Source organism: Eptatretus burgeri, chromosome 8, assembly GCF_056783735.1.
Source record: "Eptatretus burgeri isolate ZD-2024b chromosome 8, Ebu_testis_v1, whole genome shotgun sequence".
NCBI lineage: Eukaryota > Metazoa > Chordata > Myxini > Myxiniformes > Myxinidae > Eptatretus > Eptatretus burgeri.
In genome coordinates, this window is record NC_140968.1 from 12467750 (window position 1) to 12491773 (window position 24024).

Sequence of the window (24024 nt, forward strand, 5' to 3'; positions counted from 1 at the left end):
GTTCCCGGCGTTAGTCCAAGAGGGTCACGACGGAATTGTCCGTCCGGTGGGCGACGTGCCGCGATTCGAGCTACGTGGCCGCTCGCACGCCGGCGGGCGCGAATTCGCAACAATATTATTAAACAAAATGGTGTTCATTTTAAATATTATTAAACAAAATGATGTTCATTTTTAATTATTTTTAAACAAAACGGAGTCAATTAAAGAACTGTTTGGCTCATCTTTCCCTGTCGTAACATTTTGCCTTTGCTTGCTGGTTGTTTATTTCCTTCACAAGTGATCAGCTGGTAAAGGTTTTTTTTTATTATTTTTGTAAATTCAGTGATTTTCCTGGACATTTGATTGAGCCTTTACTTGCCAGTAATTATAAGATTACACAATTTGGTTACAGACCCTTTAACAATTTATATTTGATATTTTGTTGAAATATTACTTGATATTTTGACATGTTGTCATAAATGGCATTCTTATTGAGATATGATAAAACTTTGGCTGTTCTAAGGAGTCTGGAACAACTTGCTGTATGAATTTCAAAGATTGGTCAAATGCTTAACAGAATTACAACTGTAGTACATACCTTGGCTCCTAGAAGACCTTTTGGACCTTGGGGTCCAGGCAATCCAGGGGTACCCTGTAGCAAGGTGGTACCATTATACTCAGGCAGTAAAAAAGTGAACATAATAACTCATCAACCAAGAACAGGTTCTCCTACATTGGAATGCTACCATTGATTGATAAACAGTCACTCTTTTTTTCATTCTGATTGGAGTTCCATTGGATAGAGACAGCTAGCTACCCGGAGCTGATATTGTCACACATTTTCATTGATAACAAAACTATTGTGGCAATTTACAGTTTCCCTTGATGGATAACAAGTGAAAGCTCAATATTCCAATATTTTGTGAAGGGAAATGTGGATGTTACAAAGTAAGAGGTCAAGGGGATATAGAAGAGGAAAAAAAAAATGTGGTAAAAATGGTGATGCCAGAATTCCAATATTTTGCATACATATTATATAGAGGAAGTCAAATCTCAACATTATTTTTGTTATTATAGGCAAAAGAAACAAAAGTTCAAGAATTGTTGGTGAAGAAAGAGAACATTGCAAATTACCGATATTCCAGTCGGTCCAGGTAACCCTGGCAACCCGGGCTCACCTGTAAACACACCTGATCCCTCCTGGTCCTATGGCGTTAAGAATTGATTGACAGATGAAAGGGATCTACAAACTTTCACAGTTTATATATTGTGATGAGCAAAGATGATCCACAATGAAATGAGTGTGAAATTGTTCGTGAGGTCACTGTGCTTACAACATTCATATGACCCCCAACAGGTCCTGGAGGCCCAGGAGGTCCAATAGGGCCTGGTGGACCAGCGAGGCCTGGTGATCCAGGTATACCAGGCTGTCCTTGTTCTCCCTAAATGGATAAACAAATGATGAAAGAAAATGATAAACAAATTTCACCTACTACGATCATCCTAACATGATCCTGAGGCCAATTATTCCTTAGTTTACCTTCAATGACCATTTATTTTGAACTAGCTATACAGCATTGCAATGAAAATTTCCACCAAAAATATAAATGCCAACACATATCAGACACAACTATGCAGTAGGATCATTATGTTGGCTTATTGTTTTCAATTTTATTTATAATATTATTTATTGACTCCGAAGGTGGACGGAGGTTGTTCTCACCGCTGTCTTTGTTTGTTGGTCTGTCTGTCTGTGAGCAGGATGTCTCAAAAATGTATGCGTCGATTCGAACTAAATTTGGTGGACAGATTGGGTGTGTAAAAAGGACAAATTGATTCGATTCTGATGAAGATCCGTATCTGGATCCGGATACTGGACTATTTTAAGTGGTTCTTCACCATTGAGAGATAGGGCCAAAAATGATAAAGAGCACGATATCTCAAGTTGGAGACGGATTTGGACGAAACTTGGAGGACCGATTGGGTGTGTGACAAGCAAGAATTGATTCTATTTTGGTGAAGATCCGAAAAGGAGTAAAAAAAGAATTTAAAAAGTGATTATTCCTTATTGAGAATAATTGGACCAAACACGATATATAGCTTGATATTTCAAAACGTTGTGGACGGATTGTGAAAAAAAAAAAAAAAAAAACAACTTGGTGGACGAGTTTGGAAGGTGACACAAACAAGCCGATTAGATTGAGGTTCAGGTCCGGATGCAGATCCAGCTTATCAGTGAGATGCAAAACATAAACTGTTCAACCTGGCGGAGGTATGCGCTCTACCGAGTGCCGTTCTAGTTGTTGCTGTTTTTTCTTTACCGATTTCCCCTTTTGACCCAGATTTGCAAGATCACCCTGTTATACATAGATATCATTAATTGACACAAATAAACACATTAGACATACTCAAAAAGTTCCAGGATTGGGGGACATAAATATAAATATGCAAAAGATTAAAGATGACATTTCATAACATCAAATATGCTTTTCAGGACTTGCAACACTTCTGTTATCTCTCTGTACATACATCTTCTGAAATGTACTCCACAGGGTATTTTGAAGATACATATTACATATTTGTTAAATACATCAGTGCATTTTCAGTCTATTATCGTGAAACCAAAAAAAAACCAATAAAGAGCTTTGATTTTGACTCAGAAAGCAAGACAGGAAAGTTTACTCATGTAGGGTACAGTGAGTCGGATCAATGAACACACCAATTGCCCAAAACAGTTCATTCCTGCTTTCCAGATAAACTTGTGAAAAAGGCAGGGACACTATTACCACGGTAGAAAAAAAATAGTACTTTACTGATAATAACGATGGATGTTAAATTGGGCATCCCATCTGCCAGTATTAATGAGTGAATGTTAAAGATCCCAATGATACCCTAAACCCTTTGAATCCTGAGCTCCTTGGTCTTTTGGCTCCCCCACCCTGGGCTCCCTGGAAAAAATCTGCCCACTCAGGAATGTGAAGGTTTGAACGGTGGCTGGTAACCTGCCCACTCAGGTATGTGAAGGTTTGAATAATGACTGGTAAACTGGCCACTCAAGTATGTGAAGGTTTGAATAATGACTGGTAAACCAGCCACTCAGGTATGTGAAGGTTTGAATAGTGGGGGGGTGATGCGGCCACTCGGGTGTGTGAAGGTTTGAATAATGACTGGTAAACTGGCCACTTGGGTATGTGAAGGTTTGAATAATGACTGGTAAACCAGCCACTCAGGTATGTGAAGGTTTGAATAGTGGGGGGTGATGCGGCCACTCGGGTGTGTGAAGGTTTGAATGGTGCATGGCAAACTGGCGATTCAGGTGTGTGAAGGTTTGAATAATGACTGGTAAACCGGCCACTCAGGTATGTGAAGGTTTGAATAATGCCTGGTAAACTGGCCACTTGGGTATGTGAAGGTTTGAATAATGCCTGGTAAACTGGCCACTTGGGTATGTGAAGGTTTGAATAGTGGGGGGTGATGCGGCCACTCGGGTGTGTGAAGGTTTGAATGGTGCATGGCAAACTGGCGACTCAGGTGTGTGAAGGTTAGAATAGTTGCTGGTAAACCGGCCACTCGGGTATATGGAGGTTTGAATGGTGGCTGGTAAACCGGCCACTCGGGTGTATGGAGGTTTGAATGGTAGCTGGTAAACCGGCCACTCGGGTGTATGGAGGTTTGAATGGTAGCTGGTAAACCGGCCGCTCAGGTATATGGAGGTTTGAATGGTGGCTGGTAAACCGGCCACTCGGGTATATGGAGGTTTGAATGGTGGCTGGTAAACCGGCCGCTTGGGTATATGGAGGTTTGAATGGTGGCTGGTAAACCGGCCACTCGGGTATATGGAGGTTTGAATGGTGGCTGGTAAACCGGCCGCTTGGGTATATGGAGGTTTGAATGGTGGCTGGTAAACCGGCCACTCGGGTATATGGAGGTTTGAATGGTGGCTGGTAAACCGGCCGCTCGGGTATATGGAGGTTTGAATGGTGGCTGGTAAACCGGCCGCTTGCATATGTGAAGGTTTGAATGATGGGTGGTAAGCTGGCTGCTCGGGTCTGTGAAGGTTTGAACAGTGGGTGGTAAACTGGCCACACGGATATATGGAGGTTTCACTAGTGGGTGGTAAATCGGCCACTCGGGTATGTGAAGGCTTGAATAGTGGGTGGTAAATCGGCCACTCAGGTATGGGGAGGTTTGAATGGTGGCTGGTAAACCGGCCACTCGGGTATATGGAGGTTTGAATGGTGGCTGGTAAACCGGCCACTCGGGTATATGGAGGTTTGAATGGTGGCTGGTAAACCGGCCACTCGGGTGTATGGAGGTTTGAATGGTGGCTGGTAAACCGGCCACTCAGGTATATGGAGGTTTGAATGGTGGCTGGTAAACCGGCCGCTCAGGTATATGGAGGTTTGAATGGTGGCTGGTAAACCGGCCACTCGGGTATATGGAGGTTTGAATGGTGGCTGGTAAACCGGCCACTCGGGTATATGGAGGTTTGAATGGTGGCTGGTAAACCGGCCACTCGGGTGTATGGAGGTTTGAATGGTGGCTGGTAAACCGGCCGCTCAGGTATATGGAGGTTTGAATGGTGGCTGGTAAACCGGCCGCTTGCATATGTGAAGGTTTGAATGATGGGTGGTAAAGCTGGCTGCTCGGGTCTGTGAAGGTTTGAATAGTGGGTGGTGAACTGGCCACACGGATATATGGAGGTTTCACTAGTGGGTGGTAAACTGGCCACACGGATATATGGAGGTTTCACTAGTGGGTGGTAAATCGGCCACTTAGGTATGGGGAGGTTTGAATAGCGGTTGGTAAAACGGCTGTTAGGGTTCAAAGGGTTGATGAAGAGTTGACGAGTTATTGCCGGCACCCTGAACATATTCCACATTCCCGCTATAACCTATAGGGGGCACTCCATCAACGGCACAGCTGCAAGAACTGATGCTAACTCGCAGGCAAGTGCTGCATCCGAACGATGATGACGACCGATAACTATAAAATCCTGAAACCAACTTGTTCTGTGATTTATTTTTCTTCATTTATATTCATCGACTATCTTACCAAATTTAAATTTAAATTAATTGTTATATTTTGCTTCCGCCCTGGATACAAACCAGAACATCAAACCAGACAGACCGGGATCAACCCGTGGCAGGTTCAATTAGCATTGTACTTTTTAACCACAAGAAAACGTTAATGGTATAAGCTGAAACTTTTAACGTAAGTTTTAAAGATCAAAGTAAAGGTAGTTGTATTTACACCACCCGTTCACAAACTACCCACTGTATATCAATTAATTGCCACTTCCACAAGCATCTTCATAAAAGTCTGTTGAGGCCGCTGTCAGCAAGAGCTTCGCTCTTTTCTTTCTCCGCAAGCTGAAGGTAAATCCTCATTTTTAAAATGCTGAACAACATCAAACTTCCTGACCCTAAAAGTTGTGGCAAGATTGATAACTGTAGTATGGTAGATGAGAGTGTGGAAGTAGTTGTGACGACAAGTGGTAGTGATGCTTTTGAGTTTTTGTGTTTACTTATCACTGACCCGTTTGTCTTCACCAGCATTGTACCCGAAAAGGTCAAGCACAATGAAAATGAGGAACACATTTTTTAAGGAGCCATACGGATGTTTTCGTACCTTGATTCCCGGTAGTCCAGGCTGGCCAGAACGACCTGATCCGATTGAATCAGTGCCAGGTTGGCCAGGAGTACCTGGCAACCCAGGAGGGCCATGAGGACCAGGTATGCCAGGAGGACCAGGTGGGCCCTGACACAAGGCAAATATGACAAAGGTTAAAATGTTCAAAAGCATGAATATTCTTGAAAAATCCTGAAAAGATGGAATGCACCAAATGTTACACGATTTACAAAATTTGATCCGAGAAACTCACCTTTATGACATCATCTTCATCATCCGGGTATCCAGAACCATCAATTCCATTGGAGTTCTGAAAACAAATGAACAAGAACATGGTATTGCGAAAAAAAATTGACAACGATCAATGATATGATATATTATAAATTTCATGAATACGTACAATAGAAGCATGAAAGTAAAATAGTTTTGATTCCACAAGCAAACCCTTACGACTCTGTGCGATGATAATCGGCTGGGCAAACCAGGAGGACCAGGTGGGCCAGGTGGGCCAGGTATTCCAACACCACTGGGTCCCTGCATCACATGATTAATCAAATCATAAAACAAAATGCACGAGCAAGAGCACATGATATTCAATGGATAGGTTCTACAAGGAAATGCAGGAAATCTCAACACGGGAAGAGGTCAATAGGCCCATCATGCCTGTGCCAACATCCACACATTCAAAAACCCAAGTCAATCATCTAATCTATGGGCACATTAACTGGCCACAACACCAACCACATCCACAGCACAAATCCACGTGTGTGTGTGTGTGTGTGTGTGTGTGTGTGTGTGTGTGTGTGTGTGTGTGTGTGTGTGTGTGTGTGTGTGTGTGTGTGTGTGTGTGTGTGTGTGTGTGTGTGTGTGTGTGTGTGTGTGTGTGTGTGTGTGTGTAACTTGTCGATCCCAGGTCCATGTGGATAGAAAGTCTCCATGCTCATATCCACCCCTGTCCATGCCCATATTATCTTCCACCTTGCACTCTGACCTTGCTCTTTTTCACAATTAAATCAAGCAAGCTGCCACTCAAACCATTTACCGAGTTTGGTGCACGTCATTTTTGCACCTCGTTCCATTAATTCCCCAATTTCACCTCTGGATTCGATTCAATATCATTTCCTCACGAATGAATCGCCTCGTTCTGCTGTCCCTCCTGACAAGTTCACTCTCACTGCCCCCTAAACCATCGGTGACACCTCGCCCTTCCACCAATTCCAACCTTCTTTGCCACCATACTGAAACTACCAATTCCCAACGTCGAGATCTCTTTTCCCCTACTTTGCTCCTTCGTTCTGGATGAATCTTCCTCCTCACATTCGTTGTGCACCTCCCTTTCAGCTTTGGTATCTCTCCTTTGAAAACGAACTCTTCTACTTCTCCTTCACATGCAGCACACGGCAGCCGGTAGCATCATTGACTGAGGAAACAGGTGTGCCGCTGATGCGATGCCCCTATTACTGGTACACTGGCACTCATTTCGCCAAACTGTAAGGATGACAGGCTGAGTCAACCCCACCTGGTGTGAATTCAACAGGTGGACAGGGGCTCGAACTCAGTACCTTAAGATCCCAAGACAGCCACCCTAACCACTCAGCCAACAGCAGTTGACTGACATCTCTTTATCCAATTCACTCTCTTCCCTTGACCTCTAATCCCTTTGTCCATGTCATACTTTTTGATATACGTTGGAGGAGGTACAACCAGCTGCCCTATCTTGTCTGATTATTATATTAAGTACATTATATAGTTCTGAACCTGATAGAGGAGACGAGGGTTCGATGAACCATGATGACCGAGTTAGCCTTGACTCCGCGTAACAAGATGGTGATGAGTATTTTTTTTTCATATCACATGATCGCAACAAGACATCAATGGGACAGGCAGTTAACAGTGTGCTCCGATTTGAAGAAGAAAAAAAACAAAATCTATATTTCAATCTCGTCTTAAAATCCCAAACCTCAATAACACCAACCTTGTCTCCTTTACGACCCATGATTCCCGGTATTCCTGGCATTCCTGGCTGGCCCTTTTCTCCCTAAGAACAATGATGAGCAATATTTTGTAGGATGTACGGAAACAATCACAAAATACAGAAGCATATCACAAACAGGACAGGAATTACAAGGAAAAATAACCTGAATAATATCATATAATACGAGGAATATGAATCACATCAAGAAAAGTGAATCGTAATACTGTGTGCAAGATTGAGTGAACAGGTAAACAAGTGGGGATGGCAGGGTCGCCGAGAGGTACACACACTCACCTCCGAGCTGTCTCGTCTCGGTTCAAATCCCGACCCAGCTATAAACTGTCGTCCTGGTGTTTCACATTCAGCGTGATTCATCAATGCGTGTGCCGTCCCTCGGATGGACGCTGAGCAGAGCTGGGTGTTCTGTCTGCCAGCATTAGTCGGTGGATGTTGGAGATCCCATGGTGTCCTTCAGGAAGAGTTGGAGAGCTATCACCGGCACCATGAACAAATTGCAAATTACAAATTCCTGCTCTAACCTACAGGGGGCACTGCTCCGAATCAGGATATTCCACCGAGTGAGTCGGAATTTGGAATATGTTCATGGTGCCGGTGATAGCTCGCTTCCTCTTCATGCAGGACAGCATGGGATCTGCAACCTCCACCAACGGATGCCGGCAAACAGGATGCCAAGTCGAACGTCTGTCCGAGGGACAGCACGCACATTGATGAATCACCCTGCCTGTGAAACACCAGGACGGTAGTTTATAGCTGGTGCGAAACTTGAACCCAGGCTACACAGCTCAGGGTGAGCACAATTACCCAGTCTCCTGGTATAAAGTCAAATCTGCCCAAATCGATAACCGATATCGGGAGAAACACAGTTGTGGCATCAATGGTTTTTGGTAGAGTCGTCGGTGATTCACTCAGGGGGGGGGGGAAAGAACACAGTATTCCACTGGGTGCTGATTATGGGATAATTATTGAGATTCGAGAAGACGCATCCGTGGGCAAGACCCGTGCGAGATTCAATCGATTGAGGCAAACCGAACACGACTCTTGGGCCGTGGCCCAGTCGGTGACATCGAGGTGAATCACAGAGGGTTCGCAGACGCAACGCACTCCAGCATAAGTCAGAATTTATTATGACGTCACACTTTAACATATCAGTGCAATAACAGTGACCTCATTAGAAACTGAACATTTGGTCTGAAATGTGAAATAATCATGATAATATCATCAAATAATAATCAATCATTATTTAAAAACACTTTGGTTGTTCTTCATTTTCAAAAATATGAGTGGAGATAATCAAAAAAGTCACGTGATGTGATAAATCAAACTCCCATGAAGAGCCAATGTACAAAATGAACGTTTAACGTCAGGGATGTATGAAAAGTGTACGGAAGACTCACCGGTAACCCATCTTCTCCAGGGTCTCCCTTTGGGGTGGGGGGGAGGGAAGTAACAGCACATAAACTTGGAAATATTCAATTTGATCAAGTTGATAAACCCTGTGCTTGATACACACACACAAACACACACAGACAGACAGACAGACAGACAGAGTGACAATTAGGTGTCGTTGTTTCCCAGGGAGACTGCTCTTTAAACAGTCAGCATACAAGGAGAGCCGAAATATTGTAGTTTTGAAAGAATAACGTGCTCTCTGATACAGTGCCCTTTAAATGCTTCCACCAGAATGGAAGTTTGTTTGAAGTTGGTCCCCAGTGGTAATTGAAGCCAGACATTCAAGGGCAATACTGACCGAGTTGTGCAGGTGCCCTGACCATGGATCTCACCCTCCATCCACCCATTGGGACCATAGTCTACACAGAGCGTCGGTACTGCCAAAGCAGTCTCCTGGGTCAACCCGGACGGGTCACCACTCCAACACAGGATACTCAAATGGCTCAATCATCCCAGCAAGCTGGTACTCACTTTGCCAACCTCAGAAGGATGACAGGCCGAGTCAACCCCACCTGGTGTTAATTCAACAGCCGAGCAGGATTTGAACTCAGGACCCAAGGATCCTAAGCCCACCACCCTAACCATAAAGCCAATTAAGCCCACACCAGGCATCATCCTACCCTCAAAGTCACTATTCATTGATATTTAAAGCGCAGCGGAAACTACCAAAGACATAAACGTTTGTAAGGAACTATGGTCATGTGGCCAGGGATGAAACGCTCAAGGGGTAAGCTGCATTCCGTATTAAAGAGAGTGTTGGACCAGTTACTGGGCCACAATCCTGGTCAGATCGCCATGCTGACTCAGGAAATTAGGGAAGGAATTTGGAATTTGTCCATGGTGCCGGCAATAGCTCACCTACTCTTCTTGAAGGACACAGTGGGATATTTAACATCCACCAACACTAATGTCAGCAGATGGGACTTCCAGTTTATCATCCATCCAAAGGAGGGCACACACTTTGATGAATCACCCTGCTTGTGAAACACCAGAATGACAGTCTATAGCTGTGTCAGGATTCAAACCCAGGATAGACAGCTTAGAGGAGAGTGTACATACCTCTAGGCCATCCTGCCAGCATGAAGCATATTCACTCGAGGCTATTATATTAATCATCACAAATGTATCTTTTTTTTGCCCAATAATGGACTACTGCTCCCACATTCGGGGTGGAACTCCTCCGTCTGTCTTTGCCGTTCTTGATCGGCTGTGCAGGATTATTAGGCTGTTTGCCTTGTGGATGATAATTCACTCATTGACAGCCTTCAGTCCCTAATCCACCACAGGGCAGTTTCCTCTTTCACATCCACCATTATTACCATGGCCGTTGCTGCCTACTATAGTTACGCCATTCATGAGGTCTCTTCGCTCCACTCACAAACAAATTCACCGTGAATTCACGTGATCAAAATTTGAATGTCAGACGAGCAGATAACCTGGTTCCACCGGGCTGTTGAAAGGGAATTTGTTCCTGATGAATTGTGGAATATTTGGGGGGTTCGCTTGGAATGTCCTTTGACAGCACAATAGTCACAAACTGTTAAGATTGCCAATGTTTCTTGGTGAAGTAAATGGATGAAAAGGTAATTATACATTGGACAGAATTGACTGAATAGTTTGTGGTTATATTATTTTTTTTAATTCCAGTCGGTGTTCCAACCAGCGACTATGAGCTTATACACTGCTTGTGTGTGCAACCTAGCCCCCAAAACATACGTAACTCAAAATTGCGTGGATATTGATATTTGTAAATCTCCGCATGCACTGTCTGGACCCAATAGCTCTCAATTGAAGTATCATTCAGCATTGTACGTGCCGTGGTTATGATGTTTACCCCGTTCAGACACAATCGCGGAACTTGCACTTGTATACGTATATGGGTAAGCTTGACTTGATTTGGTGAACCACACTCTTTACAGCACGTTGGTGTTGCCAAAGCAGTTTCTTGGCGATGCTTATACTACTGGGTGATTTGCCATTTCCTTCCCAGCGTTGTGTGTCCACACTCTGTCCATTTAAATGGTCCTTTTTAAGCAAGGAAGCAGCATGTATCATTAAAAAAAAAATTCAGTCTTTGGTATGACAGCCAGGGTTTGAACCACTGACAACCACAGAGGCCACACGAACAATTAAGGCTTATCATCGTAATTTGTATCCAGAACAAAGTCTGCCTCGGCCATTCATTATCAAAGGAATAAATATCTGAATTCATCACAGGTGCTTAATAGGACGCGTGAGCCTTTTACGTCCATAATCATACAATTACGTCATCGGGTAGGTGCACAAAATGAGTACTTACATGAATCCCATCTAAACCCCTGGGTCCAGGTGGTCCAGCTGGACCTGGTTGACCCGTTGGACCTTGCACTATTTGAGTGGATGAGCCTTCTGTGCGATGCAGAATGGTGGCTGGGCCTGGGGGCCCAATGGCTCCAGAAATGCCTGGAGGACCAGGGTCCCCTTTGGCCCCTTTAGATCCTGGGTAGCCAAAGCCAGCAGAACCCTAAAGGGCAAAAATTAAAATGTTAATGAAAAAACGGTGACCATTAACGGATCACCAGACCTTGTATTTTATACAATACTTCAGTTATGAACATCACGAGAATAATTGTGTAATATCGGGTTCCAAAACAAGGATGGCATTTCTGAATAATTCCTGAATGTTTCGCATTGATTCAGTGTTTGCTAATATCATGATCATGTAAATACATCCACGGTGTTTTGGCATGGTATACCTTAAGTCCAGGATCTCCTTTATCTCCCTGCAAAATAAAACAATAACATCAATGATTGAACCTGTTTTTTTTCTTCTTCACTTGATTACGGGATGCAGGCAGCACAACTTAATGTCACAATTTAATAGATTTTGAGATCGAAGGGGAGATGTTGCATTAGGGGGGGGGGGGGGAGGATAACCTATTCGACCGCTTTAAATGATGGTGACCAAACTTTTCAAACGTAATATAGGCCACATGTGGAGTAGAACAGAGGTAGGGTTGATGGGAGGAGAGTGAAGGATTTTGGAAGGTAGCAGGGTTTGGTTGTGTTTGTTGTCTTGAGAACAGTGGGGGGCATAGCACGTGGACCCACCTAGAGCTTGGCACTTGTTCAATTTCCTTAACATATATAACAATTTGGTACTTGGTAAAAAAAAATTATCAACACTATTACAAGGATGGTTCAAGTTTTTGACCTCGACTTTTGTTGGAAACAAAAGTGGTCGGTGGTCTTTCTGTCTTATACCATCTCCTCTCCAGCCTCGCCCCCCCCCCACCCCGCTCTCTCTGCGATTTGTCCCCACCACATTTTCGCAAGGCGCTTAAGGTCCACCAACAACCCCCTTCTGGTAAAACTACCAAAATCACGAATCACTGCTCACCTTCACTCTTTCATTCCTCTTTTTTCCCACCTTTGGAATAAACTCCCTCACTCTATTCATTCCCATTCTTCCCTCCAGGCCTTCAACACATCTGTTCACCACCATCTCTTATCATCCCCCATCCAAATCCTCGATCTTTTCTACCCCCGATAATCCACCCAAGCCCACTTCCTTCAGATTACCTCCTACTTTCCTTCCTGAAAGTCCCTGTAATGTCCATCTTCTATTCCCCATGTTCCCCACTCTATCCCTCTCCCTTCCACAGATCTCCTAATGTGTCTGTTCCCCACTGTTTTGTCCCTCCCACTCCCACCCCTGCTGTCTCATGCCCCCCTTGCTGTGCGTTGTGTGTTAGCTCTCATATGAGCCTCGACAAGGTATACAGAAAAAAGAAACTATTTTGGGTTTTTTCGGATGCAGAGTCAAGGCTCGTGGAAGAGCTCGAACACAGAACAGATCAAGAAGCAACATCACCAATTTAAGGAACAGCAGAATGAGAAGGAGCAAATGCCAACACCAGGGCAGAGGGAGAAAATAGACAGAGATGGACAAACAAGGGATGCGGCTAACGATGAGAGGGAGAGGAGAACGCATGGGGTCGACACGATAGATATGGAAGCAAGTTTTTTAGGGGAGGCGGGGGGGGGGTGGGATTTTTGGATTTTTTCAGCAGGTGAATTAAAGAGTGAAACGTGTGATCTTGAGTATTGGTGACCAATACAATGACAAATTGAAATATGTTGTTGTTGTTCGTCTTTCGGCTGCTCCCGTTAGGGGTCGCCACAGCGGATCATCCGTTATGATCCGCATACTGATTTGGCATAGGTTTTACGCCGGATGCCCTTCCTGACGCAACCCTGGTCGCCTCATGACACAGGGATAAGGATTGGGTTTCCCCATGATTCCAGGCTGCCCAGTGCAGAGCTCCCGTCCTCAAGCAATCCTCCAACCCAAGCCTCCGAGTAGCCGGATTACAGGCGCACGCCACGACGCCCGGTACAAATTGAAATATATATTTATATATTTATGTTTAGATGTATGTATATATATTATTGTTGGACGCCAAAATATTTGTACAACTTAGTCATGCTTATTAAAAAATGTGTTCTTCCTCAATTTCATCTATTATGCTTCGTTCAGCAGTTGCTGTTCATTCGCTGAATGAAAAACGTGTTGGAAAAAAGAATAATCACAGAACAAGGAAAGAAATCACAACGATTCGTTTGGACAAACCTTGGCATGCTTTCCAGAACCGCCTCCAGTGCTGTACACAACTTCACCCTTGGCTCCAGAAGAACCTTTTTCACCTTGCTCACCCTTCAATCCAGGATCACCATTGTCTCCTTTCGGCCCTGATTGACGATCAACACAGAGTGCGTGACCTACGGCTTCTTGACTGACCAATAAATTATCCGCAAAGACTCTTCAACTCATTTATGCTGCATGTATCATTCATCTTTCAGCGGGTTTCATATCAGTCAAATAAACGATTGTTTATTTATATTTTTGGAAGCAATTTTTCTAATTTCGTTGAATGGCCGAGTTGTGGAAGAAACAACGACCGGGTTAGGGCATACAAGCCAATTGTGAGCGTTGAAGAATGTGCAGGAATTTCTATAATGGTGATGATACTCACCTTGTGGACCCATCGATCCGTGAGAGCCAAAGCCACTTCCACCACTCACTCCCACATCCCCTGTGCAAGGGAATTCAAGGACAAACAAGGAGGTTAACAAAAAAAAAACAATGTCGATTAATTCAACACCAAATGTCATGCATGAAACAGTAGAAAGTCTTTGAAATCATTGCTTTGTTGTGTCAAAGAGCATTAAATAAGTTTCAACATGGATCCACGAATCCATCCATACATTAGAACCATACTCTGTGCGGAGCGTTGGTGCTGCCAAAGCAGTCTCCGAGGCTATTGGGCACAATCCTGGACGGGTCGCCACTCCGACACAGGATACCAGCAAGCTAGTACTCGTTTTGCCGACCTCAGAGGGACGACAGGCAGAGTCAACCCCACCTGGTATTAATTCAACGGCAAGCAGGATTTGAACTCAGGATCCTAGGATCCCGAGCTCACCACCCTTACCATTAAGCCAACACCAGGCATGATCCAAGAATGATGCTCAAATTGCAGGCTAATGCACCCCTATTGAGCGGCGGCGGTCTTCGATAATCGAAATCAAGATCTCTCCCAAGATCAGTCAATGTACGAATCCAGGTAGCTGCTGCCCACCCATATCATTATCCGTACATCTCAACCCAATTCTGACTGCGCTCATAAACGAAAGCAGGTAAGGGAATAAACCTTGGACAGATGTGTGACTAATATGAAATGGGCATAGCAACAGATCCCTGGCATGCACCGATGTTCTTCACAGCAATTCAAACAACCAAAAGAGATAGCCAAAAGTGAGCTCTTTGGGTTGTTTTGGGAACATATCTGACGGGATGGTGTGCAGAGGTAGTGAACCTACCTTTGAGAAGTCTAGTCTGGGTTTGATTACAGACCCGACTACAAAGCTGTAGGATTAGTGTATCACAGGCAGGGCATTGCATCACCTCGCGCAGCGTCCTTCGGATGGACATTGAACTCATGGGTTTCCCATCTGCTAGCATTATCCGGTGAGCATTAAGTTAAGATCCCAGGGTGTCTTTCAACGAAGAGTAGGCGAGCCCTCGTCAACTTCCAAGCTGAACAATTTCCAAATTCCTGCCATAACTTATGGGGAGTTGTATCAGCGGCACGGACATGACCTTTTTCAACCAGCGCATACTTGCAAGTGAATAAGTATACAGTAGCGACGGATGTAGCAATTCTCAGTGAATATAAATTTTGTTTCGTTTCTCTTTCATCAGTGGAATTTTTTGTTTTTCAAGTATTTTTGTCGTAATTATGGGTTGCAGCAAAAGCTTCAAAAAATGTACGCAGTCGGTAAATAAGATGGCCTGCCTCGGCCTCGAATGAGTGGAGACAACGCAATGCTCGTCCAGCAGGTTAAATTGGGCACAATGAATGAGCAGTTTGTGTCAAAGCCAGATGGCTTTCTGTTTCACCCCAGTATGGTTTAATTAACGTGGAGCCGCATAATGTGCTCCGGCTTGAGGCCTGTTCAGTTGCACAACATGGAATCTCCCAATATTGAAATGCCACACTGGAGAGCAATGAGGTTGACTAATGTTTCTGCAGTGAGCTGACAGATTTGATGATCATGGATATTTAAAGGAGAGGGAGGAGAACTTTTAGGGATAACATGCTATACATAGTTTTTGGCCCCATCTCTCAATGGTGAAGAATCAACTTAAAAAATTCTCAGAACCGGATCTGGAATCGGATCTTCACCAAAAATGAGCGTTGCCATCCTTGGCTGGTTACTTCGGAAGGAAGGCCCTGAAGAAATTTGGAAGGCCCTTGAGGGTTCTGGGTTGCTTTGGTATGACCAGGATCAATTGTGGTGAAGTGAACCGGTCATGATACTGTTGTTGTGCCAGTAAAAGCGAAATCACTGAACTCAGAATCACCTTTCTCCCCCTTGGCTCCATATCTTCCAGGGTCTCCTGGATCTCCTTTGTCACCCTTGATCCCAAGATGGTTCACGTTGCCATGGTTTGTAGGAGAGTATCCATCAATAGTTTCCACGAGAGGAGGTTGCAGGGGCTGCACATCAGGAGGGACCGTTCCCTGGGTAAGACAAGGAAGCTGATCATTAAATGGTTAAAAAATTCATTTTGTAAATGGATTGTACTTCTCCTAACCATCAACAAACTTCATTCAACATTATATATATATATATATCTATATATATATATATATATATATATATATATATATATATATATATATATATATAATGTATATATATGAAAAACAAAGACCCACCAACATCTCTCACCTGTGAGTGGAGGGAATAACCAATCAGCTTTCACCTAATGAATTAAACCCAGGTGGCTAGGATTATATAAATAAATAAATAAACTCCTCCCATGCTCTTCCAGTCAAAGAAAACTGCATAAAGCAACCATGAAAGGCTACCCAAGGTAAGCCCTTTTCTGTTCAAACCCTTCCCAGAGTTCCTCCACAAATACATAAATATATATGTATATATACTACACAAGATAACATCAGTGCTGCCAAAGCAGTTTCTTGACGAATGGTTATACTGGATGGTTTGCAATTGCCTTCCCAACAGTCATTTGGGCAGGAATTTGGAATTTGTTCATGGTGCTCCCAATAACTCGCCGATTCTTCACAAAAGACATCACGGGATCTTTAACATCCACCGTCAAATGCTGGCAGACAAGATGCCCAGTTTAACTTCCATCTGAGCGACGGCACACATATTGATGAATCACCTTGCATGTGAATCATCGAGATGACAGTTTATAGCTGGGTTGGGATTCAAACCCAGGCTCGACAGCTCCGAAGCAAGTGTGCGTACCTCTAGGCCATCCTGCCAGCCATATATAATATGCAGCGCACAAAAAACGTTTTCGGTCCTTTTGTCTGGCATAGTAAATATTTCTCAAATTAATTTGTTCACTACACTGTCAGCCACAGAACCTTCTGGAAAAGATGATCAGGAAACTGAACATATGAGTGACAACAAACTATTGCAACAAAATTAACTTTTGGGGAGTTGTTAATGCTAGGTTATTGGATCTTTAACGCATCTGAAATAACCTAATACTGACTGCTAGAACAAGCACCAGTGCAATACACTCCATCGAAGCCTGTCTCCACCTCGTTGCATTACCACTACTCCCAGCTTTTCTCAACAACCGCCCTCCCTCTACTATCGCATATTTTCTAAACACGCTTTATTCAACTATTAAAGAAATCTAACTCATTTTATTAGTTAATAGTTTAAATAAAATACAGGTTTTAAATCCACGTGTTGCAGTTATTGACATTTGCTGTAAATATATATACACATTACTCAACAAAACGTTTTGTTCAACCTGAAAAAAGAAATTCCCATGAAACCACTACCAGGAATTTTCCCAGAGATTACTCCAGCAGCGTTCAAATGAATTGTAGGGATCATGTTCCAATTAATGCTACCGACAAGGTTGGAGGTACAAGTAGTCACTTTGTTATATACATCATATGCACAGAAGAAGTCAAATCGTACCATTTTTGCGTATGTAACAAATAAATAACCACAGAGCAGGTAAAGGAAAAATGTTATAATGATGTGAAGTATGATAATACAATGTTACTTTCTGCTCCGAGACAACTTACAGAGTACGTGGCAGGTCTTCGTTCTGGAACATGGCCACTGCCTTCCTCGCCAGAACCCTGCCCAGGGATTGAACAATTATTGTATTGTGAGGGCTAAACATGGCTGGTTTGTTGTGGACTATACCCTCCATACAAACAGCTTACATTCCACAGCAAGATCTCTATTATAAGAGTTTATCAGCCCAGAGAGCTGGCACGTCACAACAGAGTTGCTGGAATTGCTCTGATTAACTGCAACTCTGTGACTAATGATGAAACATATTGTACTCCATTTATCAGCAGCTAAGTGTCAATTGAAGGCCTCACTCTGAACCATCAGCTCATAATTCTAAAAATTCAGTTTCAAATCCCATAGACTCCATGTATTTGTGCATTGTCTGCAAATGTCCTTGTAATTCACATTAAAGTACACCGATGTCCACTAATCTCTTTGTCCTGTATGCGAGTTGTCAAATGCACAAGCTTATCCATGAGCCTTAAATCAATGCAGAATGAACTAGAAGGGCACTCAGGTGGAGTGCATACCTTTGCCAGGCTAAACAGTTTAGGTTTCGTATCTCATTGATAGGCCGAATCTGAATCAGGATCTTCACCAAAATCCAATCAATTGGTCCAATCAATTAGCATTCTACATCCATGTGTGTGTGTGTCAAGGCACACACGTTGACAAAGCGCAAACACCACCCCTCCTACTCTCCATTTTCCTTTTGTTTTCCGTGGTCAGCATGACCAAAAGTGTTTCCGGCTACGTTTAAAGAAACCTACATACGTCAGCATGACGAGCAGTGTTGCTGGCATTCGTACACCATTTTGAATCAAAAAATTCAGAATTTGTCAATTAGTTTGGAACGAGTGGTTTGGTACCTTTCCTTCGTCCCGACTCGGCTCCTTTCCCCCTTCCACTCCCCTCAATCCTGTTTCTGCAATTTTTTGAAGTGAAAATTATTTTTCTGCAATTAAAATGCTTAATGTTTCATATATTTTTTTATATTTTGGTAATGGATTAAATCCATCCGTTATTGAATTGTTTTAATACTTGCTTCAGTTGATTTTGGAGATGGTTTGGGTATGTATTGCTTTTGAGATGGTTCTGTCCATCTCCCCCCCCCCCCCCCCACTCCCATGATCCTGGGCTGGTTTGGTTGAGTCCACATTTACATTCGATTTATTTTCTTAAAACGATTATTGTTCAATGTATTTATCAATTTTGCATTGCGTGCACTAGCCCAGAGACAAAGTAACTTCCTTGTATTGGAATCAACATCATCACTTCAGCATTTATTGAGTTAGGTCGGGCTACAGTTTTAGATTGATTTTAGAGGGGAAGAAAAAGTAAAAGTACAAATTGGCGATTTAACAATCTCTCGTTGTGTGACTTTAACAATGTATTTTGGTGTCTTTTTAAGTCGTGGTAGTTCAGAAAACGCTCGACAATAAAAGTTATGGATTTTAAATGCTTATGACGTCACACTTTAGGAGTTTATGAGTATCAGTGTGTACCTGGTGTTGGCTTAATGGTTAGGATGGTGTACTTTTGGATCCTCAGGTCCTGAGTTCAAATCCTGCTCAGCTGTTGAATTAATACCATACCAGGTGGGGTTAACTCAGCCCGTCATCCTTCCGAGGTTGGCAAAATGAGTGTCAGCATGCTGGTATCCTGTGTTGGAGTGGCGACCCATCCAGGATTGTGCCCAATAGCCAAGGAGACTGCTTAAGCAGCACCAATGCTCTGCACAGAGTATCGTCACAATCTCTCCTCCTCATTGTGTACACATTTGAATCGGTGGCCATTTTTTTCCTGAATTATCCCTCTTTATGGAGTACTACCATACTCCATGAATAACAAAAGAGGTTTTCATGCAATTTTCACTGCACTGGACCTTTAATGAATGTGGTTTGATGTATTGGAGCGTGACAAGACAGTTCAGTTGATGGCGTGCTCTCTTCTTAGCTGTCTGATTATATTTGATTCCCATAAGAATAAAGAACTGATGCTCTGGTGACATTATCGGCAAGGTAAAGCTGGCTGTACCATTTGAAATCATGTTGATTTTAAAGGTCCATGGAGTATTTTGCAAGAGTAAGTCAATGGGTCAGAACCATAACCATGTTATGGTGCAGACACTCTGAACAAGTGAGTTGCAACCTTGCTCTGGTTCCGACTATTTTTTTAATATATTTTTTTAACATGATCTTAGGTTCGGAGTGGAGCTGGAGCTGACACACACACAAGCTTGCACATCCTTGTCTGTGCCCAAAGGATGACATCAACTGATGAAGCAAATCATGTAAGAATGACCCGGTGAAGAATAATGTGCAAGTTTCAGAGAAGAATGTCACCTGTTCGTCATAGTAATCCTCATCTTCATCACAATGATGCTTGGCAGCCTTGGGATTGGCATGGATGACCATCTCCTGAATGTTACCCTGTAAGTCATAAAAATAAAAATAAATTAAATTCTTGTTTCATTCAATGAAGAATATCTGCATTGAAAATAAAATACTTATTAATTCAACAACACCAAAAACGTTTTCAGAGAATTCCTAAAAGTCCTGGATGACATTAAAATAGCCCCCAATGACCCTCGAGTTCACTTAGGCCCAGCTATATTTGATAAATAACACTGAACAACAAAATTTTTTTACTGGAGATGTGTAAAGTGATTTAGACTAATTTGGGTACGCTGATTTCAAAAATCATAACCGTTTTGCTGTATCACGTCAGGATTTTCAGTAACAGAAATATTCCCATTGCCTAGAAGTCAGGATTTCAATGAAATTTACAAAAATTCATTTATTCATTTATTTCATCATGAATGCTTCAAAATTATAGAAATTACAGAAAAACTCCACTAGAATGTAATTAAAAATGCTTTAGGCATTTGGCTTTGCGTTTGTGCTGCTCTGTGTCAGTTTCACGATGCAGGAACCAGCAGAAATCGCCCATCATGTTCGGGTTGTGCCGCCCTTGGTAACGCGTCTCCATGAGTGAAATCTCTTGGTGGAATCACTCGCCGTGCTCGTCCGAGACTGCTCCCAAGTTGTCAGGGAAGAAGTTCAGGTGCTGGTGTAGGAAATGGATTTTCAGGGACATCCTGGAGCCAAGTTTCCTGAAGGACTCCAGCAGCTGCTGCACTATTTCTTCATAGTTGTCCGCGCGCTCGTTCCCCAAGAGGTTGTCCGTCACAGCTTTGAAGCTCCTCCATGCTGCCAGCTCTTTGGGGTTTAGAGTTGTCGGAAAAGTTTCGTCCTTCATAATCTGTCGGATTTGCGCTCCAACAAAGACACCAGCCTTGATCTTGGCCTCCGACAAGGTGTTGCCAAACTTTTCCTTGAGGTATAAAAACCCACGCCCATTCAGATCCATTGCCCGTACAAAACTTTTCATCAAGCCGAGCTTTATGTGGAGTGGTGGAAGGAAAACCTTGGCTGGGTCGACAAGGGCGACATGCTTCACGTTGTGTCGACCAGGTACATGCTCTTTTCGCTCTTCCCAATCTTTCTTCGTCCAGTGATTCTTGTCGTCTCTGCTATCCCAGAGACAAAGGAAGCACATGTATTTCGTGTAGCCTGACTGCAGCCCTAACAACAGCGCCACCACTTTCAAGTCTCCGCAGATGTGCCAGTTGAAGTCATTGTACTTGATGGAATCAAGCAGCTGCCGCATAGTCTCATAGGTCTCTGTCATGCCGAACGCGTGAGCCAGTGGGACTGATGGTTTCTCGTTGCCATTGTGGAGCAAAACAGCCTTCAAGCTGTTCTTCCCCGAGTCGATGAAGAGGCGCCAGTCTGCAGGATCGTGATCACACCCAAGTTCTTTCAACAGACCGTTGATGTCACTGCAGAATGTCATCGTGTCTTCCATCTCAAAGAACTCAGCCATGTCTCTGTGATGTGCTCTGAACAAGGATATCTTGGTGTTAGGTTCAAGTAGATTCCACTGCTGCAGCCTTGATCCAAGCAGCTCTGCCTTCGCCTTTGACAGCGAGAGATCTCTTACAAGATCATTTAAGTCTCCCTGGTTCAGAAGGTGTGATTCTTGAGTGTCGGGTTCAAAGGGTTCATCATCACCATCCTCTTCACCACTGCTTACAGCTATGTTCTGATCAGCTGGAGGTATTGGAACGGGGTTCTCGTCATCATGAGGAACAGGTTTACGAGCAGAGACGCAGTCAGCGTACTTGATGTGACCTTTATTCTTCTTGTTGAAGCCGGCGATGCTTGTGCAGCAGAAATAACAATCATCATGATGATTCTGCGGCTCACGCCATATCATGGGCACCGCAAATGGCATGCTCGCGCGCTTGCCCACCAACCACTGAGTCAAGGTTGTGTGACAGCTTGTGCAGCAGATGTGTGGTGCCCAGCTCTGTTCTTGGTCCCCCACCTTACACCCGAAGTAGTGAAAGTAGGCGGCCTTCATTTTCACTGCTGTAGATATACTTCGCTGTTGATCTTTTTTGGTATACCGACCACAGACATAACAGAAGTTGTCAGGATGATTGGTACAGGAACGCCTACTCATCTTTATCTGAAAGAAAGAAATATAACACAAGTTAACAACAATTGTACGAAATAGACATGTTAAAGACATATGTAAATTTCATTGAAATCCTGACTTCTAGGCAATGGGAATATTTCTGTTCCTGAAAATCCTGACGTGATACAGCAAAACGGTTATGATTTTTGAAATCAGCGTACCCAAATTAGTCTTAATCACTTTACACATCTCCAGTAAAAAAAAATTTTTGAAATTTGTTGTTCAGTGTAATCATTCATCGTCCAGAAAGGATGTTAATCACCAATTTTGATCAAAATCCCATTGGATAAAGTATCTGATTAATGGCTAAAAAAGATGTTTTCAAATCAGCATTTTGATCTCATGATGACCCACTGAAAATGTGAGTTTATGGATGTCTTGAAAAACTTGACAAACAAATGCAAGGAAGGTTTCATGAAATCCCACCATTGTTTTTGGAGAAATTTCAAATTCTGTTGATGTACAAACAGGAGATGTCCAGTGAGACAATAATTCCAATGGGTTTCCTCGAAACCAGTTACAGCCACCAATATAATAAAACAGTCTCAAGGAAGTTCCAGTAAAGGAAAATACCTTCAATATCTACCTACCCCTGGAACAAGAATAATAATTATGGAGTTTGTATGAACAGCAAGGGCATCAGCACAATGCACACATCTTTGAGGTAGCAAGGGACAACAAACACATCGGACAGCTGACTCCCTTGCTGGTGCAATGGCTAAGTGCTTCCAGTTCTGGAGGTGAGGCCCACTTGATACCACAGGTGAACCGACCTGAGAACAGTCACGACGGCACGACAGTATGCAGCTCAATTATGGTCACGTGATAGTTAGGCATGGCAATTATGGTCACGTGATATGATCGCCGGAGGAGACACTGATGCCACCGACTCGACACGACACGACCTTCCCTTCTTATCTATGGTCGGCATTCAAAAAATCCTCGGAACCAGGTACGCAGAATAGTCCAAGAAATGCCGGCGCTGCGTTATTCATTCCACTCGAACTGAAGTTAGCTTGAGGAACCTTTGTTATTGTAAATTTATAATAACAGGAGAAAAAAAAAGTTTCATTTTGAAAATTCAAATTTTGATGTTTATGGAACCATTCATATTTTCCTTATTGTTTTTCTGCTTTGTTAATAGAGTGTCCTGGGATAGTTTTACCGGCGAGGTGGTTTAGAACTCATCAAAGCAGCCTATTCAAGTCCACTGCAGGACAAAGGCCTTCCTCAATTTGTGTTGAGGGGTCTAGGGTATGCTCACCATGCTTGCCAAGTGCAGGCTGGCTCGAATGAACAGCCGTGGGAATCAAACCCACACCAGCCAATGGAGAAAGAAACAAGTGTTCAACTACTCGACCATGCAGCCAGCTTTTGTTATATTATTATTATTATTATTATTATTATTATAAATTACTCAAATTAGTTACAGTCTTACAGAGTAGTAAGGGCACATTGATTCCACATTCAAAATCACATTATTAAATAAGAACAATACAGGTTACAATAAACAACAACAACATCGTTTTTTAAAATTATTTAACAAACAATCTTTACCTTGTTTTATGTATAATGAGAACATTATATCAACAATTCGGCAAATTACAATCTGTTTTCATGAATTAAAGATTGGCAACAAAAAGTCAAACTTATATTCAGCCACAGCTATAAAAATGAAAATGATTTATTTGGTCCATTTTATCTTCAGGAACCTTTAATATGAAATACCAGGTCAAGAACAGAAGCTTATTCTTTGTTCACAAACACAAAGGCAACTGTTACACAGTGATGAGGTTCAAACG

General features: G+C 43.0%; 1 protein-coding gene across 4 annotated transcripts in view; it reads right to left on the reverse strand.

The window, feature by feature from the left end:
- Window positions 1-24024, reverse strand: part of LOC147021121 (uncharacterized) — a 256076-nt gene that overhangs the window by 46522 nt on the left and 185530 nt on the right. For all 4 annotated transcript variants that reach the window (XM_085890889.1, XM_085890888.1, XM_085890890.1 and 1 more), the window contains 15 exons: window positions 20023-20109; window positions 17683-17739; window positions 15963-16122; window positions 14071-14130; window positions 13668-13786; window positions 11791-11817; window positions 11355-11558; window positions 9001-9027; window positions 7586-7648; window positions 6061-6144; window positions 5864-5920; window positions 5611-5739; window positions 1314-1421; window positions 1114-1185; window positions 578-631 (listed from right to left, as the gene is read on the reverse strand). In XM_085890889.1, coding sequence (XP_085747015.1) covers window positions 578-631; window positions 1114-1185; window positions 1314-1421; window positions 5611-5739; window positions 5864-5920; window positions 6061-6144; window positions 7586-7648; window positions 9001-9027; window positions 11355-11558; window positions 11791-11817; window positions 13668-13786; window positions 14071-14130; window positions 15963-16122; window positions 17683-17739; window positions 20023-20109 — 1308 coding nt within the window. The remainder of the gene's footprint in view (window positions 1-577; window positions 632-1113; window positions 1186-1313; window positions 1422-5610; window positions 5740-5863; window positions 5921-6060; window positions 6145-7585; window positions 7649-9000; window positions 9028-11354; window positions 11559-11790; window positions 11818-13667; window positions 13787-14070; window positions 14131-15962; window positions 16123-17682; window positions 17740-20022; window positions 20110-24024) is intronic.